The following is an 18,231-nucleotide window of genomic DNA, read 5'->3' as shown; positions in this document are numbered from 1 at the left end:
GATGGCTCCGCCACCGGTTCATGCACCTATGCATGTCTATGAGAAGTTGCCAACGCAGCAGTGGCAAAAAGAGATTAAATTGGTCGCCTAACTTGATCATCAAGAAACCAAAATAATCGAAGTATTTATAAAAACTTAAAAACTCCTATCCGAGAGATTCTTTAATACGGAAATCTGTGTTCATCTTAATACGGAAATCTGTGTTCATCAAAATTGGTATACATAAATATTAGGGTTGCATTTCGACAGTTAATAAGTTCTTTGGCTTCATTCAATATTTTTTCTTCTTCTTCTGTTTAGGTTTATCAAAGGATTCAAACCACTGTTTTCTTCTCAAAATAATGGAGAAATATTCACATGAAGCAATGGAAGTTGACGAAAAACTCAATGATAATGTAAAATCATACAAAGATGAAGTAGAAGTAGCTGCAATGATTCTTTGTAGTTTCAAATCAAAGAATGAGCCTTGGTGGAAGAAATTTGAATTAGGGTTTCCGGACATTATTCCTCCGGCACCACGAGGACCACCACCATTTGTACCATTGCAAGAGGAACAAGATTATGAGTTTTTTGATAACATTCTTGATATTGATTCAATGGAGCAAGAAATAAATAGAATGGCGCAGCCGTATTCAATAGTCTCAACTACAAAGCAATTGTACAAAAGCGATGTTATCAAAAGCCTGGGAAGATTAAATTTAAACAAAGAATTTGTTGAGATGGAGATACTTGAATCATTACTAAACATTAAAAAGATTCCTAAGGAAGGAATTGCAGTTAAAGTATATGACAATCAATTACAGAAGTACGATATGTTTCTCAAGGATTGGGGTCTTTTGGTTCTTACTAGTGATTGGAATGATTTTCGAAGTGATAATGATTTTCAAGAAGGTGAGAGCGTACAAATATGGGCTTTTCTTGATGTTCATGATGGTAGGCTTTGTTTTGCTATTTGTAGATGTTGAACATATAACAATAGATGGAAATCATGGCATGGAGTATTGAAGAACAAAAGGTTAGTAGAAGAAAACGGTACATAAAATATGCAGATAGTAAAAACTAAAAAAATAGCAAAAGGTAAATAATTGTAATGCAGAGATTAGGTTTCATATATTTTTTTCAGTTTAGTTTTTCTATATATCTTTGATTTTTTTGATGAAAGATTTTAGGTCTCAAGTAGTAGTTTCCTCTCAACTTCTTTGCTGATACATATGTTAGAGTTTTTTATTTCTATATATATTATGATAAGAGAGCTCGAAATTTGATTACTGGGTCTGTGAAGTTTTATACCTTTAATCTTTTTCATTAAATTCTTACAAACATAGATTTAAAAAAGTTATAAGCCTTGATTTCTGCAACATATTTTGCATTTTACTGTGCATATATATTGACTTCTTGCATACCCGTTCTGTGTGGAGTTGAAGGCCTGGGACTGGGATGTCTGTTACACCATAATACAGTTCTGACTACAAGCCATTGCACCCCAATAAACTGAAAGAATACCGCATTTATTCATTTGAAAACAATAAATTTCTGCTTCCCATAAACAAATGCTGCATAATTTCTGCTTCCCATAAACAAATGCTGCATAATCAGTTGTTACATTTGTAGTTTCAATTCATGAAAGAACATCTTTTCCATCTTTTTCCCGCTGCTCAACTTATCCAAGTGAAGGTTAATGTATCGGCTAGATCAGACCTGGAGAGGTATAGACTTTGAGATGGTGGAGTCCAAAGATTTATCACAACTTCTGAGCAGAAAACAAAAACAAAAACTAGCTTGTGGAAAAAGGGAACCAACCAAGAGTGCGATTTGAATCTGCAATATCCCAATCTACACTGGAAAGAGCTCACAGGACAACCATATGTAACATAGGGATCTAGATAGGAAATTACTATTGGTGCAGTGGTATCTACATAAGTCGCAAGCGTTCCAAGTAAAGTTGTTCTTTCAGTTCCACTGATCGACGTGGTCGTTGAGATGGTGTGGGCTGTCCAAACATATTACAAACCAACTCATTAGCAACTAAACCAATGTTCCAACATTAGAAAATGGAAAAATCTTTTACAACAATTATTAAGGCGAAACAGTTATCTAATAGCTAGAGTGATCACACTCCTACACTAATATAGCAGGTCACTAAATAATTCAGACTCACCAGTCTTAACTGTTTACCTTGAGTTACAAGTACTTTCCTGGCACTTTGACACATGTCCTGAACAATGTGAGTTCTCAATACCCCAAGAATAGTGCCAACCAAGAACTCCCATCATGAAATTCTTGGAACTTATAGGCGTAGAAACAGAACCAACCAATCATTTTCAAGAACTGAGGAGTAGATTCTTACTGTTTATGAAGATGAAATCTCAGAAATCACAATCATTTACCTAAGTGAGACTGATTACCAAGCGTTTTGATGAAATTCATCCAATTTTGAGCTTCATATAAGACTGAATTTGTAGCTTAGACTAAGAGTGAGAGGAGTGAGAGAATTAGGTCCTGAAATTTGTATTGACACCAACTGTACTTCATTCATCAACAGTAGTACTGAGATAACATTTTACGAACACTGGAAAATTAAAAAGGAAAACAAACTAGTACTACTCTACAAGCAGAGAAGAGTATCAAGAACCTAGACGGATTCATACATGCACTCTTCTCAGAATAAATAAATAAATGTAAAAGAACACCACTTATACATGTACTGACTAAAAGTGGTTCACCCTGAACTTCCACTCTCCATTGATGGGATCATAAGAAACAAACTCAGCACCCTGGTCGAGAGCCTTCTGTATCAGCATCTCCTTGTACTTTTCAACCTTAACCCCCTCCATGCATTGCTGTCCAGTTTTATTATCAAAGCACTTAATGTTGAGGAGTGTCACCACTGCAGCCTTGTTCAGTCCTTGTCCAACTGGAGGCTTCTTACTGTCATCCAGGTAAACTATCACCTCCCGGTTGTTGAATTGTACCAGGGACTCCAGGTCAAGCTTCCGCACATCAGTCTCTCCTGCAAACTTGATGCTACCAAACCCAATCCTTCCCACAATGAAGTCCTTCACCCTACCGCAGAACCCTGGCTCTGCTCTCTCCTTGGCTGCTAATTCTTGAATCCGAGGCTCGGTGTAGTAGTCAGAGCAGCAGAGTATCGGCATCAGCGCCTCAATATCTGCCTCAGTATTTGTCCGCTCCTTGTGGCCATTTTCTGCCAATGATGGATTACTCTTATGTTTTTCATGATTGATAGAGCCATTCAAACTTGAACCTGAATCTTTTTCAGAAAGTTTACCATTCTCGTGCTGAGGAGTATTGCTGGTATCCTTGGATTTTTCTGCAGAGACTCTTGAGGTCCAATGTTCAAGGGGACGTATAACAAGAGCTCTTGGATTCTCCCTTGGAATAAAAAGCGCATCTGCTTTTGGTGTGCTAGGAGCTTCCTCATCATCACTGAAAAATGGCACCCTTGCGCTATTGTTGTTAGGATAAGATGATCTCCTAGCAGGTAACCTAATCCTGTTCTGAGACAAATGTCTAGAAGTCATCAACAAGGGAGAAACTCGGACAGGTGGGGCTTTACCGACGACAGGCATCTTAGATATTCCATATTGAATTGATGGTGCAGCTCTTGTATGTCCAATTGATAATTGAGGCATTGCAGGAAGTGTTCCAAAAGGATTCATTGTAACACCAGATGGTTGTGTAGCCACTGTATTACCTAGGTTGCCGGTTGACGGTTGAGGAAATGTGTTCTGGCCAAAACTATTTGGTGTAAAAACACTTGGTGCAACTCCAATACTGGCTGATACATTGCTAGAAAAGGTAAAAGCTGGCTGAGTCTGTAGTGATGGGTTAGTTTGGCCACCAAATGGGCTCCAGGAAGGCGGAGATGTCCTTGAGTTGAAAGGATTCACGAAGCCAGAATTTTGTGTACCAAGAGTGTTCGATAGCGGAGACGGCGTTGAATTGTTCACGAAGCCAGAATTTTGTGCACCAACAGTGTTGAATAGCAGAGACGGCGTTGAATTGTTCCAGAAGCCAGAGTTTTGTGTACCAACCGTGTTTGTTAGCGGAGCACATGTGGTGCTTACTGGTGGAAACACTGAACTAGAAAATTGACCCATACCACTATTTGGCTGTTGGAATGTAAAGGGGTTGGGTGCTGCGGGTGTTGAATTAAAAGGCGCATTATTTGTCTGTGGGAATGTGGGTGTTATACTGAAGGGGTTGGGGTTGGGTGTTACGGGTGTTGAGTTAAAAGTCGAGGTTGCAGTTGAAGGAGTAGTGCCAGGAGTAGTTCCAAAATTATATGGAGTGAATGCAGTAGTACTTGGTTGATTAAATGCATTTGTTGATGTTAATGATGTACCTGTCGCAAAAGGGTTTGATGGTGTTGATCCAGCCGTCCCTGAAGTGTTGAAAGGAGAAGTGTGTGAAGGAAAGCTAGTTGTTTTCTGAAGACCAAATGCATTGGGAGTTGTCGTCGTAGAGGTAAACAGATTTGTCTGTGTAGTCCCAATTCCAAAAGGGTTCGATTGTGGAGTCCCAAAAGCCTTCGGACCACCTTTATCACCCAACTGGTAATCCTCCCACCTCAGTTCTTCATGACTTTTCTCTGCATGAACAGGCATAAATGATATCGATTGAAATTTACCTTTTGAAGTTGTAGCACTCAGGGTAGTATTCGGTAAAATATCATCTAATTCTGTAGGAGCGTAAGCCACTGCTCTGCTTCCACCACTTTTTTGTTGTTGACCGAAACCTGGCTGCCCAAAGGCACCTGGAGTTCCAAATGTAGAGGGTATTGTAGTCTGCATACTAATAGAAGAACTTTGGGATCCAAAGGGAGCTGGAGTTGAAGGGTTGTTTCCAAATCCAGAATTTGGTTGAGACCCGAAGCCTGTAGTCGGTTGGGACCCGAACCCTGTATTTGGTTGAGTCCCAAAGCCCGGTGTAGTTGTATTAGTACCGAAAGTCGGAGTGTTTGCATTGACTCCGAATGTCGAAGCAGGCTTCTGCCCAAATATAGAAGTTCCGGCGAAGGAGGATGTACCGAAAGCTGGAGTTGAAGTGCCAAAGGAACTTACCGGGGCTGATGCTGTATTTCCAAACACCGGTGAAGAAAAAGCCTGAGTTCCTCCTCCGAAATTACCCGTCCAAGTGCAGCTAAACATAGACCCCGCTGCCTGAGTACCAAACGGAGTTGTAGGAGTGCCAAAAGGTTTAGGAGCAAAACCATTGTTGTTTTGCCCGAAAACTGACGGCTGCTGTGTACCAAACAGAGGTGCAGAATTGAACATTATCTCTGATTCTGATTCTTCAACCTACACCAGATTCTGAATCAACAACACAAAAGGAAAAGAAGATGGAGAAATTTTGTGATAGATATCCTTCAGTCGACCATCCTCTATTTATAGAGAAAGATTTTACCGAGTCTGCTTAAATAAAAAGCTACGCGGTAACTGCTTAAATCTAAAGCTAACCGGTAAACCTACGCTATCTAAATACAAACCAAAGTTTAAAAAAAGAAAAAGGAAATAATAATATTACTACTGTCGCTTTCAGGCCACCGCCAGCTTATTTACTTGGTATTCCAAAATTCCACATATATATCGTCCTCGGAAACTCGGGAAATAAAGAACCAACTCGGGAACGGAAACTCAATTCCGGACCAACTCGGGAACCTGGCTTAGTCTTATTTAGTTTTCACTTTGGTGGATTTTTTTCTTATTACTTCGGAGGATTTTTTTCGCCGAGGATGACCACGATGAAGATGCAGGATACTGGCTATAGCTACAATGATCAAATATTGTGCGAGATACTAAGCAGACTCCCATTGAAACCCCTTGTGCGTTTCAAATGTGTATGACTTATCGGAATTACATGTGACTCGTACTTACGAATTTGGATTTGATCCTATAACGAAGGAATACAAAGTGATATGTATATGGAGAATATCTGGATGGTTACTTCAAAATTTTGAAGGGTGTGGGGAATACACATTATTAGACGAACACCGCCCGGTGTACGAGGGATGTTACTAGGGCTGCACATGGGACGGTACAGTCCGGGTTTCTTATGAATCCGATACCTGTACCTGGAGTTGACCGGGTCTTCATTATGAGGACTTGTACCTGTACATGTACCTGGGGTTGTACCTGTACCTATAAGACCAGTCCGGTACTGACCGGTACCGGGTTTTTTCCTTCAATATTTGTTGCAAAACATAATCAATGACACTGAAAGTAGAAATTGAGTGATACCAACATCACACAACACCCAAATTTTGTTTGAGGCATTAACATAAACAGGTTGTGTGCAGAAACTCGCTTCACAGACAATTGATTGCATAGATTACAAATTAAACAAGTAAAAATAGAGAACATCAAACAATCTGCAATAAAAATCACAAGGATTTTTTATTAACACAAATTAGAGAGTACCCAACTCAACATTCTAAACCCAGATCAATTCTTCCTTTCTCTGTGCTTGATTCACTTCAACACCAACTCCACCATTATCAGTCAACTCCCAGAAACATCAACCTTATTCTTGAATCAACCTAATACCCTTCACGGAATCAATTCATCTCTTCAATCAACAGAACCCTTTCTTCAATTTCAGATTCCGATACAAACCCTAGTTCCCATTTCCAAAACCCTAAATCAATCTATACAACCCATGAGTCAATTTATTACAAATCAAACATACAACTAACCAAAACCCTAAATAAATTTATAACTGAATTACCTAAAACTAAATGACTTACGTGTAAAAGAAGGAGAATAAATAAATAAAAGAAGAGGAAGAAAAAAATGATGAAGAAATCTAAGAAGTTAATGAACCATTTAGTAATACAGCCGGTATCGAAAGAGATGAAGGTGGTGGACTCGGTGATGGGAATATTGACGTTTGATTGCTGGTTTACTCGGTGGTATCCGTTTCTGTGGAGAAGATGAAGGTGGTGGTACAGGAAAAAAAGAAGAGAGCAGAAAATGAGATGAAGCGAGTGAAAGAGGTAGTTAGCCTTAACCTAAAATCAACAGCCCAGATTAAAATCTACAAATTTTATCAAGGGTGTAAATTGATCGGTTCTATGGGTACCGGGGTGGCCGGGAATCATAGCAGAACCAGTACCTGTCCCGCTATACACCGGTTCTCATATCCTATTCCCAGTCCCTGTTCCGGTTGCTCCGGTTCCGGTTCGGTACGAGTCCGGTTTTTCCAGTTCCGGACCGGTACATCGGTTCCAGACCGGGTCTTGTGCAGCTTTAGATGTTACATAATGTGCGAGATCTTGACTCTAGGCAAAGACACTGCTTGGAGAAGGATTGATAAGGTACCACCGTCAGGTAAGTACTATAAAGAAAAACATGGTTCTGTTTGTGTGAATGGTTCCATATATTGGATGGATTACGAGAATTCTGCTACCATACTAGTGGCATTTGATGTTGGGAGGGAGGAGTACAGAATTATATCAAACCTTGATTTCCTTAGCTACCGCGAGTCTGGCCTTGATTTCATTAGCTCCCGTGTGTCTTTCTATCTTATGGAGCTGGATGGGCATCTAGCTATAAAAAAGAACACAGGTGATCACAATGTCAACCTGTGGATACTTGATGATGAATGTGACAAAAACATCAGTACTAGAAATACTAGTAACATCAAATGGACTAAAGAGATTATTACATTACCTCTTGACAGGAGCAATTCAAATATTCGGTTTCAAGTCGTTGGCGGGACAGAGTACTTGATCTTAGAATGCTATGGGGGTTATTATGAACCGCCTGTCTGGGTTCACTGTTACAATAGGGAAAACAAGACTTTCAGCAGAATTAAAATTACTGGAGATGGAAGTCCCATATCCTTGTTAGGTGCCTATATTGGTCATCCCTTTCACATGTTTACAACATATGTTGAAAGTCTTTTAGCCCTTCAAAGGAGTCATAGGCCATCAATGAAGGCACCAGACACGAGCTCAACCAAATAACACATCGTAAGTTTTAGTTTTTGATCTCCTTTTAGTTTTTGATTTCAGCATTTAGGTCATGACATAAAGTTTTTCTTATGATTCAAAAAAATAGGCCATCAAATACTTTGTATTTGTTGGGTATTTGGTGCTCAGAGATTTGCTCTGTTCTGTTTTTTGAAAGGATTTCTAGGTGTAGAATGAGATTTGGTTTGTTTTCATGAATCATGTACGCAAGCTTTGATGATGCGGGAAAAGCAAATAGGTGAACCATTCTATTTGCAGCTTGTATGTCAGAGATTGACGTTATCCTACTCTAGTCTGTAGGAAAAGCATGTTTCTGACTGCTTCATTTACAGTTACTAGTTAATAAGTGGTTGGACGAGAGATACCAAATAATCTCTGTGCATATCTCTTCTCTAGTGTAGATACATCCCTGAGTTGAGGCTCAGAAAAATTGCGCAGGTATATTCCTATCATGTCTTCAACTAGTGAGCTGTCTGTCATTCACAATCTCCTATCAAGTTAACAAAAAAGATTGCGCAGGTACCTCGCTGTAGCAATCTGAATTTTTTATCTAACTAGACTGTTGTACACTCCAATAACAAACAAAAAAAATCATCACAGGGCTTTTACAGAAGAAAAACCAAAGTGTCTACGCATACTTACTTTTCTCCATTGATCCAAAGATACAGACCGTGTGCATGTTTGGAAACTTGGCAACCACCAAAACAAAGACAGCAAGCGTGTTGAGAAAGATTATTGGTTGTTGTAGTAAGTAATGCGTGAGGTTATTAGGTACCTACAAAAGAAATGTTGCATGTTATATACTTCATATATCAAGTTAAACACATCATGATACATCCATAATGCTCCCAACTTGTCAGCTGCTTTAGGCTGATCCGATGAATAACATATGAGGACAGTATCAATCTTGGACCCATGACTATGTGAGTATTATGTAAAAATAATAAAAAAGTACTTGGAAATCAAATGCAACAATGAATTGGGCAACATGGTAAATTTATAGGAAAAGGAGAAAGATCCCATTAAGCATCAACTCAAGTTTATTCGGTTGGATAGATGTAAATATGTGTAACTCAAGAGGAAGTTCTAAAATGAGGAATAAAAAAAATGAAGGTAAAATCTAAATTACTGCAATCTGTCCAGCCTAAAGTATTTAGAGATAAATTAACATGCTTCTTCAAATTATATATGGTTGAAACATCTTCCCGTAGTTGGGTCATTTCTTTGTTCAAGATCTTTCAAGATTTGTTTTCTTTCTTGTTTGCAGTACCATTTTGGCAGACCGACAATTCAGTGCATTCTCTGAGAAATAACCAATATACTGCAAGAATATAAAGTCAGAAATATTTAAACCTTATGTGAGCCTGAATAGAGGTACAAGGCCACATTGACCTCTGACATAATTTTGTTCCATGATTGTTTAACGCTATAACTTTTAAATGTTGCAAAATGCAACCTGTCCTGGAAAATTGTTCTACGAATAAACCTGCTTCTTTGATTAACATACGGTTGAAGCCTTCTGAAATAGCTGGAGCCTAAACATCTCAAACTTAAATGTTTCAACAAACTTTTCATGGATTATTTAATGCACCTACATTCTGACACAACCTCAGGGAACTAATTCTAAAAGACAATGAAATCAAAAAATCTATCATCCTCATAAGTCATATCAGCATGTTAGGGACGTTTTAAGCCAATTTATCAGTGATTAACTTCAATTCCAGAGCTGTTATTTTAAATCCAGTTTTATCAAGGGAGTCAAACCAATAGAAGCCAAATAACTTGAACAGAAAATACAACGGATTAGCAAAAGAACCATGGGAATTAAGCTTTTGGCTGCAAGTGCAGGGAGCAATTAGCCCAAGTAGGCATAATGTGTGTAAGGAGGTACCTTCGCTAATAGTTTGTAAAACTGTTCTGAATCATGGTAGTAGTCCCTACATTGCTAATTGATACTCCCTCCGTTACTTTTTAATAGGCCAGTTTCTTTTTTGAGAAAATTAAGGAAATTAAGAGAACTAATTATTAAAAGTGGTCCTCTAGACACTTGTCAATAAAAGAAGTGAAGTGAAATGGTCCCCATGACACTTGTCAGCCAAAGAAATAAGTGAAATAGTCCACATAACACTTATCACAAAAGAAGTTAAAAGAAAAATGGTCCCAGGAAATTAAAGTAACATGTGACTTTCCCAATTAGGAAACTGGCCTATTTTTTTGAAATATTTATTTATAGAAACTGGCCTATTAAAAAGTAACGGAGGGAGTATTAGTCATCACGGATAACTTTGCCTAGCTGACTCTATCGTTCTAAGATGTTTACTGATGAATGAAGACAAACTTTTCAGTGCAGTTACCTATTCAAACTGCCATCCGTTGTTGCAGTATCAAAACACTAGACATGATTATAAACAACTATAAATGAATTCCTTAATTATTATCAGATAAAGTTAACTGTTAAAGTGGTAAGATGAACATAGTCGAATATACTTCCTCATACTACTGGAAAGCTCTCACTTTCTGCAATTGTGCCTACCTACATTTACTTACTCGACTCCCTGGCATAAACAAAGTAACCAAAGTACACATCACTCTGCCATGCAGATAAGGTCATGTCACTAACAAACTGCAAAGATAACAAAGCCATCTAGCTTAACGTAAGAAAGATTAAACACTCTCATAATGTTGGATAGATAATATAAAGACGGGACAATAGTAGTCTGCATAATATCACTCAAAAAGCCAATATTAATAGCATTTAGGTTCACACAAAGGTTACTAGTTATCCAAATTCAAAATGAAAGTCAAAGAAGATTACCAGTTTATAACTAGGTATCCCTGGCCTCATCTTCTTCTGGCTTCTCCGAAGGCGAACCATGGCTTTCTGTCTCCTCAATTTGAATCGACTCCATAATCTCCTTATCCTTTACCCGTATTTCTTTCAATGAAAGTAACGCATCCAGGGCCTCAACCTCTTTCGGCTGCTCCAAAGGCAAATCCCGTCTTCCTGTCTTCTCAATTTCAATCGGCTCCATTATCTTTGTATCTTCTTCCCCTAATTCTTTCAACGAAACTAAGGTGTTCTTGTGAGGAAATATTTCATGAACAAAACATTCCTTAAGATCCCCAAACCTCTTAGGTGTAGAAGATTTTAGGTCGTAAATATTGAAACAGTTCACACGGTAAGTAACGTGAGTTATAACACCACCACTCTTTGTAACAGCTACTAATCTGTCTTCTACAAGTCTAAACTCTTTAGTCCAACCCAATGATTGATATCCCTCGCGCTCTTTCAAGCCATCATTATTGTTCTTCTTTTTCAATAGCCATATGTCAAACCATTCTCCCTCATCTCCTCCATCTTCTTCAACAATTTTCCAAACAGCTATATACAAACACCCATCCAAAACTCTTATTCCGTTCCAAATCCAAGTACCATTTGGTGGCGAAGGAGGTGGTGACAGATTTTCACAAAACTTTTCCTCGGCCAAATCGAAGGTAACGATCATATCTAAATCACCGGCAATCCAATAAAGAGCTCCATTGGCAAAGATACCTTGTGGTAAAAACGCATTAATTAATTGGCAGAGGTCCATATTGAATCTTCCAAGGTTTCTCCATCCGTTGCGACTGCCTAATGTGTATATCTGCACTTCTACAAATACGGGCTGCGAGGAAGCATGTATTGCTACAACTTTGTACTCATTTGTTGAAGAAAGGTAACCAAACCCATTAGTCCACATACAATTCTGATGACTATCACAATACTGTGTCTTGATTTCAGGAAGCATGATGTGTTCTCTAGTAATGGGATTACAAATACAAACAGATGGGGTTCCAGTAAGACACAGCAGACCATTAGAAGAAGCAACAATCTTAGCATCACTAAATGGGGGTTTGAAATTAACCCTTTTAATTCTTTCAATAGACGTTTCTGAGTCATGATTCTTGTTATATTCAAAATATTTGAACTCTAGGTTATCAGAATCCGTATTTTTCTTACTAGTTGAAGCAAGAAAACTCAACTTACCAGAATCATCGTCGTGATTGTGATGATGATGGAAGTGAATTTTAGAGAATGATACAGGACGAAGAAGATTTCTCCAAATTCTGCATACCGCTTTACAGTCAAGGATCGTTTCACTTGGAACTCTGCTTAAAATTTCCAATGTGATCTCCGGTGGTAGACGGCTGGAGCAATCCATGAAACCTTCTTTGATTTTTACGGTAAGAGAACACACAGAAAGGGATTTTCTTGTTAGGGTTCAAGAAATGTGGCGATGGAAAATTGGGGTTTTCTTGTTAGGGTTCAAGAAATGTGCGATGGAAAATTGAGGTTTTCTTGTTAGGGTTCAAGAAATGGTGTGATGGAAAATGGGGTTTTCGTCTGTGGAAAGAGTAAAAGCAGGGAAATGAAAAAGAGGTGGACGATCTATACGAGGGACTGTGTTATACCGGTGGGTTTGAACACTACTCTTAGTCGGCGAGTTAAACTTTTTTTCCCCGGTAAGAACCATCGATTGGTCTGATAATTTTTATACTTCCTCCAACAATTTAGATAGGGTTGGAATCCTGTAATTGTCAAACCAACTCCAATTTAAAAAAGTTTCGACATGCCAGTACAATTCGAGGTTAGACTTGTTTAATTAGGTTAATTTTTATACTTCCTCCAACAATTTAGATAGGGGTTCGAATCCTGTAATTGTCAAACCAACTCCAATTTAAAAAAGTTTCGACATGCCAGTACAATTCGAGGTTAGGCTTGTTTAATTAGGGTCACAAACATAATTTATGATCATTACCAAATTTGAGGCCATCCAGCAGTTGTCCGATACGGGACATATTTGAAGCCCTTTTATTATGCGAGTCTTGTTAGTCAAGTGAAGGTCCATTGCTTAGTCTTTACTCTTTTAATCTGTATACTTAGGATTTACTTTGAATTTGTTAGTTAGTTGCAAGAGTCAAATAAGATAAGTGATAGTATTGTTATCGGCAGGATACCTAGGAGTTTAAGTTGGTAGGATAGACTACAGTTCAGGTCAGTTCCATGGCTATAAATAGCCATTTGGTTTATCATTGTAATCAGCTTGGATTAGCTCATGTTATCGAATCTGATTATTTATTCAAGTAAGTTCTTTCGGTAATCAACCTTATCATTGATTTATTATCTTGTCTTGTTTATCGATAATATGTCACTATAAGTGTTTACTCTTGGATTAGAGTTGTTCTTTAATGTTTTAGGAGTGGATTCTCCCTTATTTATGTTACTATTTTTATTTGATTCTGCATGCCATAGCAGGTGCCACAGTTCGAAATGAAAGTCATTGAGAGAGATTACTCGATCAAAATGACTACCGATGGGAATAATGATGAAAACGTTGGTGAGAAGAATGGGGGCAAAGACCCGATGATGTTGACGATTGAAGCGCAAGACAACATCATTGCTGGTATAGGGGAAACATTGATATCTCACACAAAAGTTCTGAAACATCTACAAGAGTCAATGAAAAATTTAAAGCTAGTTAAATCTGACCATGCTGAGAATAATCGTCAAGGAGATTGGCGACCTTATGGTCGTTTGCAGAATATGAACCAGCAAAGATTCAACTCTAAAGGCTTTGACAGTTGTAATCGTTATGGAATCAAAAACCGTTGGACTTCGAGAGTAGGTCCAAGACTGCAAGCTAATATGTATGAAGCTATAGACAAACCTGCACTAGTGGAAAATGGGGTATCTTTGACCCACATCAGAGACCCTCGTTGACCGTAGCCGACATGTTGACCATAAATAGCCGTCTCTGATTCGGTAAAATCACGGAGAAATTTCGGGTATATAATAAGCCGTCTCTCAATTAAAAAAATTATTTACTATCTTGCCATCATAAAACTACCAATTCAACGACCCTCAGCCTCCGGTTCAGATCTGGTGATCGATTTTGGGCCCCACAATTTGATTGGTCACGATATGGTAGACTGAAAAGAACGGCTGGATTATAACAATCCTTTCTTCGTTTTTATCGATGTGTATGTACTCATCTCTATCTCTTTATCTTTTATTATCTTCTTTATTCTCTCTCTCATACCTCTTCACTAGCTCACACCGAATTCATCTCCATCCTTCTTTCTCTTGTTTTGTTTTTTTTTCTCTGTAAGTTTAAACATTTGCTCTCGATCGACCTCCATCACCTTCTTCTTCTTCAAAGAATCTGTTTCATCGATTTTTTCTTCTCGATCCAGATCCGGAAGGTGAAACAAAAGTCAATACCCTCAAGCTAATAATCGATTCATCGATGATCTGCGTTGTCAATGATGAAATAATTCTTGCGATTCATTGGGTAATTATCTATGACTCAATCTTCTTCATCATCTTCAATTTCAGATATTTAATTTTTAATATTAGGGTTAGTATGAATTTCCAAGCTCTTGATTTTCCTGGTAATAGTTTCGATTGAAGTGTTATTTTTCTGATTAGGGTTGTGGTTTATTTCAACTGGTTCCTATAATGATTCCTGATGATGATGGTGTGGTGGTGGTGATGAAGCAGAAGTCTTTCAGTTGCACTGCTTATCAGTTCAGTTTTTTTTTTTTACTTTGATTTGGTGTTTGTTGATTTGATGGAATTGTAATGAGAACTGTCTTCGATATCAAGAGACTTACTGGAAGAAAGTAAGTCAAAAAATGGTTAGATTTGGATTAGATTTAGATTTTTTTTGTAATTGGTAGTGGAGATTTGTCTGGATTTGTGATTTATGAGTGATTTTGGTTTTGTGTAGGTCTGATGATAAAGAGGTGCAGAGAGATATGAAACTCTTACCATACAAGATTGTCAAGAAGGAAAGCCATATGTTGAGGTTTAACTTAAGGATGAGGAGACTAAGGTTTTCAGTCCTAAGGATATTAGTGCTATGATTCTGACCAAGATGAAGGAAACAGCTGAAGCATTCTTTAGAAAGAAGGTTAAGGATGTTGTCAGTACTGCTCCTAATAAGATTGAGAACCAAATCAAATCAATTCATGTTTGATTCCACGATTTATTATGTGACTTTGGAAGAATTTGCAATTTGTTTTGTGTATTTTTTAAATGTGGCTGATTGGTTGTTGTCTTTAGTGTTCTACAACATACTTCAATGATGCTCACTACCAAGGATGCTAGTGCGATTGCTGGATTAAATGTAGCAAGAATCATCAACGAGCTAACCGCAGCAGCTATCGCTTATGGTTTGGACAAAAAGACCAGAGAAAAGAACATCCTTGTTTTTTATCTTGGTGGTGGTACATTTAGGAGGTATAATTCTTACATAGTAAGGATATATAATTAAGTTAGGTTTTAATCTGCTTTGTATTTGTTTTTTCTTCTGCTTAGTCTCCATCGAGAATAATGGGTCTAAATATTTCTTCTAATATACATATTCATGATTTTGATATTAATTCTTATTATTGATGATTTCGTTAAGTCATCCCTGTGGCGAATAGGCTTAGGATGCCAACATAATTGGAAACTAGTGTTGTTTGTTAGTCCTTGAAGCTTGCAACTGGGAAGCGTAGGTGTGGAAAATGCATATGGTTCCTTGAGATGAGTATCAAAAACTAAAATTAATGTATGTGGGATTTATGCACATATGCCAACAGTGTATTTTTGTATTCTATTATAATCCACGGTAAGTTCCGAACTACATATCCAGCTGATGTGGAACACTTACGTATATCATATTCCCTTGTACTTCTTTCCTTTTCTGGCCATTGGGTTTATACTCACCGTTCTCATATATCTTTGATACTTTAGTATTAAGCAAATGTTTGATGATTTCTTTGCGGCATTGTACGGTGGTATTCATGTAGCATCTGGGCACGATGACTCCCATTGAACCTGCACTTTGTTTGGTTATTTGTCATTTCTAGAGTTTTAGATGTCTTATATTCACACCTCAGATAATGTCTATTGAATGGTTTAAGACTTAGTGCATTCTTTTCATGCTCTTTCGTCAAATGCGGTTAAGAAGGGAGGGCTCTCTGCAGGTGATGTTGCAGCGCAATACAAGTACAAGAATGCAGTCATGGATGTCAAAGTTGACATAGAATCAAATGTGGGTCACTTACCTTTATAATGTGCACTACCGTCTTAAACTTTCAATGTTTATTTTCCTGCATGATTTATAGTTTTTAATCATGATATCTATGTTTATCGTCAGTCTGGCAGATTTTGACAAACCTGACATGCTTGGAGAATTGCTTCATTTAAGATGCCCAACTACAACTCTGGCAAGGTACCAAGTTAATTTCTTAAAAATATTTACAAGTGCAAAATCTTAGTTATTATCTGATATACATGTACTTTTGTTCTGCTGTAGCTAGAGGCGCAATACTTCCATGATCATGCAACCGTCACAGCATCTGTTGGCATGAACCAGTCTCCTGTAGTGCGAGCAAGTGAATGCTCCTGATCCAATTGTGAGTTAGTTTGCCTTGAAAAATGTTCTAAACGAGCTGATGTTTTACCAATCAAGATTGCAAATCCATTAGTTGTTCTGTATACTATGATTTCCTGACATTGGTAATATTTACAAAATATCGCAGATCAACACTTGCAGTGACTTTTACAAATTCTGGCAGGCAACCCATGATTTGCACGATGCCATAAATCTTAAGCAGCATTGGTAGCAACTGATCCTAAGGAAGTTAAGCTTGGTGATAACTTAGAGGTAACACTTTATCGTGCATATGTCTTCAATTACATTTAAGACAACACATCTTAAAGGCATATTATAGTCAAAACCTTGACAATTAGGTACTTATTTGCGTCAGATAGCATGCTGAATCTTGTATATATTCCACTATATCTAACTTGTTGGTTGTTGATGATTTCTAATTTCTTACGCATAATCTTGGATATCGTTAATGAACAGTCTGATGCATTCTGATTTTTAATTTCTTATGATTTATAGTTTAGCTTGTGCAAGTATCTTCTTCTTCCCCTGTATCTGCCTTCGATTTCCCTGAAACTTCTGTTTTGTTGCAATCTTCTTCCATCGTAGTTATAGTCATCTTCCCCCCAGCTAAGATTCTTAGTTGTTAAGTTACATATGTGATGTGCCCTTCTAGAGTACCTACAACTAAGGATTGATTTGTCAAATTTACCTCACACATGACCTAGATTAGGTTATGGTTATGGTTGATCACAGAGAATTTGTATGTATGCAAATGATGCAAGAAACATGTTTTTAGCACTCTTAATGATGAGGTTATTGAATCTGGTGGTACGCAGTAGTTCAGGGAAAATGAGGTTGTTGGTGATGATTGAAATGAGATTGCAGCTATGGGTGGATTGGAAAGTAAGCTAAGTTTATGATTGTATATTACAATGAGTTTTGCTTGGATTGTATAAGTTGTTCAAATAATGTGAATTATAGTTGTGGTCTTGATTAGTCTGGTTTAATGGAAATGTTATGGTTTGATCCATGCAATTAATGAGCCAATAACTGTTATCTACATGATTTATATGTCAAATTACCTCACACATGTGCTTCAAGCTACTACCCATTGCTAGAATTCTATCTAATTACCTCACACTATTGTACATGACCTATATCTAGTAATTTATTTTGTTCTACCGTGTATTATGAACTGAACGAAGTTATTGTACTGTTGTTGATTTGCTTTGCAGGAAGTCGCATGTGAACCAAGGACACAACACATTGATGCTCTGCTTGATATCATTTGTGAAGTATTGTCATAGGAGGAGCTGAAATATCATTTTTTTTATCAGTTGTCTATTAGTTTAGCATATTGTTGTCAGAACTTAGCAATCTTGGACATGTATTCTCTGAACTCAGTATTTCATTTTTTTGTGTAGTTTTACACCTAATGGAATGGATGTTAAAATTCTCAATTAAATTTGAAGTTGCACTTGAATTTCAGTTATGAGTTGTATTTGAATTTCATTTAAATTTGAGGTTGCATTTGAATTTCAGTTTGACTGTAGTTTGACTTGACTGTAGTTTGACTTGACTAGACTTGACTTGACTGTTTGACTTAAATACCAGTAAGATTAATTCAGATTCAGCCATTCAGACATTTCAGCTGATCTGTATTTGTATTTTTTATATTATAATTAAAATCTACGACCAGTATAGCGGGTCATCATCTAGTTACTGTAAGAAACGGTCTCTGTTCAAAGACCCACGCAATAAGGGTCGTGCAATTAAAAAACGCTTTATAAACGACCCATTCAGAGAACCCTAGAA

At 37.6% G+C, this 18,231-nt stretch overlaps 3 protein-coding genes and 1 long non-coding RNA gene across 4 annotated transcripts; 2 read left to right on the top strand and 2 right to left on the bottom strand.

Annotated features, from left to right (window-relative positions):
- Positions 1-2,521: 2,521 nt before the first annotated feature.
- Positions 2,522-5,297, bottom strand: LOC113337946 (nuclear pore complex protein NUP98A-like). Its single transcript, XM_026583480.1, has one exon. The coding sequence runs from the start codon at positions 5,295-5,297 to the stop codon at positions 2,709-2,711; it is 2,589 nt and encodes an 862-aa protein (XP_026439265.1). The 3' UTR covers positions 2,522-2,708.
- Positions 5,298-7,282: 1,985 nt separating this feature from the next.
- LOC113337945 (putative F-box protein At1g46840) lies at positions 7,283-7,987 on the top strand. The gene has a single exon (XM_026583478.1). It carries the CDS (start codon positions 7,283-7,285, stop codon positions 7,985-7,987), a length of 705 nt encoding a protein of 234 aa, XP_026439263.1.
- A 2,831-nt stretch (positions 7,988-10,818) lies between these two features.
- Positions 10,819-12,195, bottom strand: LOC113337944 (F-box/kelch-repeat protein At3g23880-like). Its single transcript, XM_026583477.1, has one exon. It carries the CDS (start codon positions 12,193-12,195, stop codon positions 10,819-10,821), a length of 1,377 nt encoding a protein of 458 aa, XP_026439262.1.
- Positions 12,196-16,410: 4,215 nt separating this feature from the next.
- Positions 16,411-17,742, top strand: LOC113337920. The gene is made up of 3 exons (XR_003354513.1): positions 16,411-16,438; positions 16,565-16,689; positions 17,652-17,742. It is a non-coding gene; the product is annotated as an uncharacterized LOC113337920 (long non-coding RNA).
- Positions 17,743-18,231: the final 489 nt, after the last annotated feature.

The sequence above is a fragment of the Papaver somniferum genome, unplaced genomic scaffold, assembly GCF_003573695.1.
Source record: "Papaver somniferum cultivar HN1 unplaced genomic scaffold, ASM357369v1 unplaced-scaffold_18, whole genome shotgun sequence".
Taxonomy (NCBI): domain Eukaryota; kingdom Viridiplantae; phylum Streptophyta; class Magnoliopsida; order Ranunculales; family Papaveraceae; genus Papaver; species Papaver somniferum.
The sequence above is the reverse complement of the archived record's forward strand: the minus strand, read 5'-3'. Positions and strand labels throughout refer to the sequence as shown.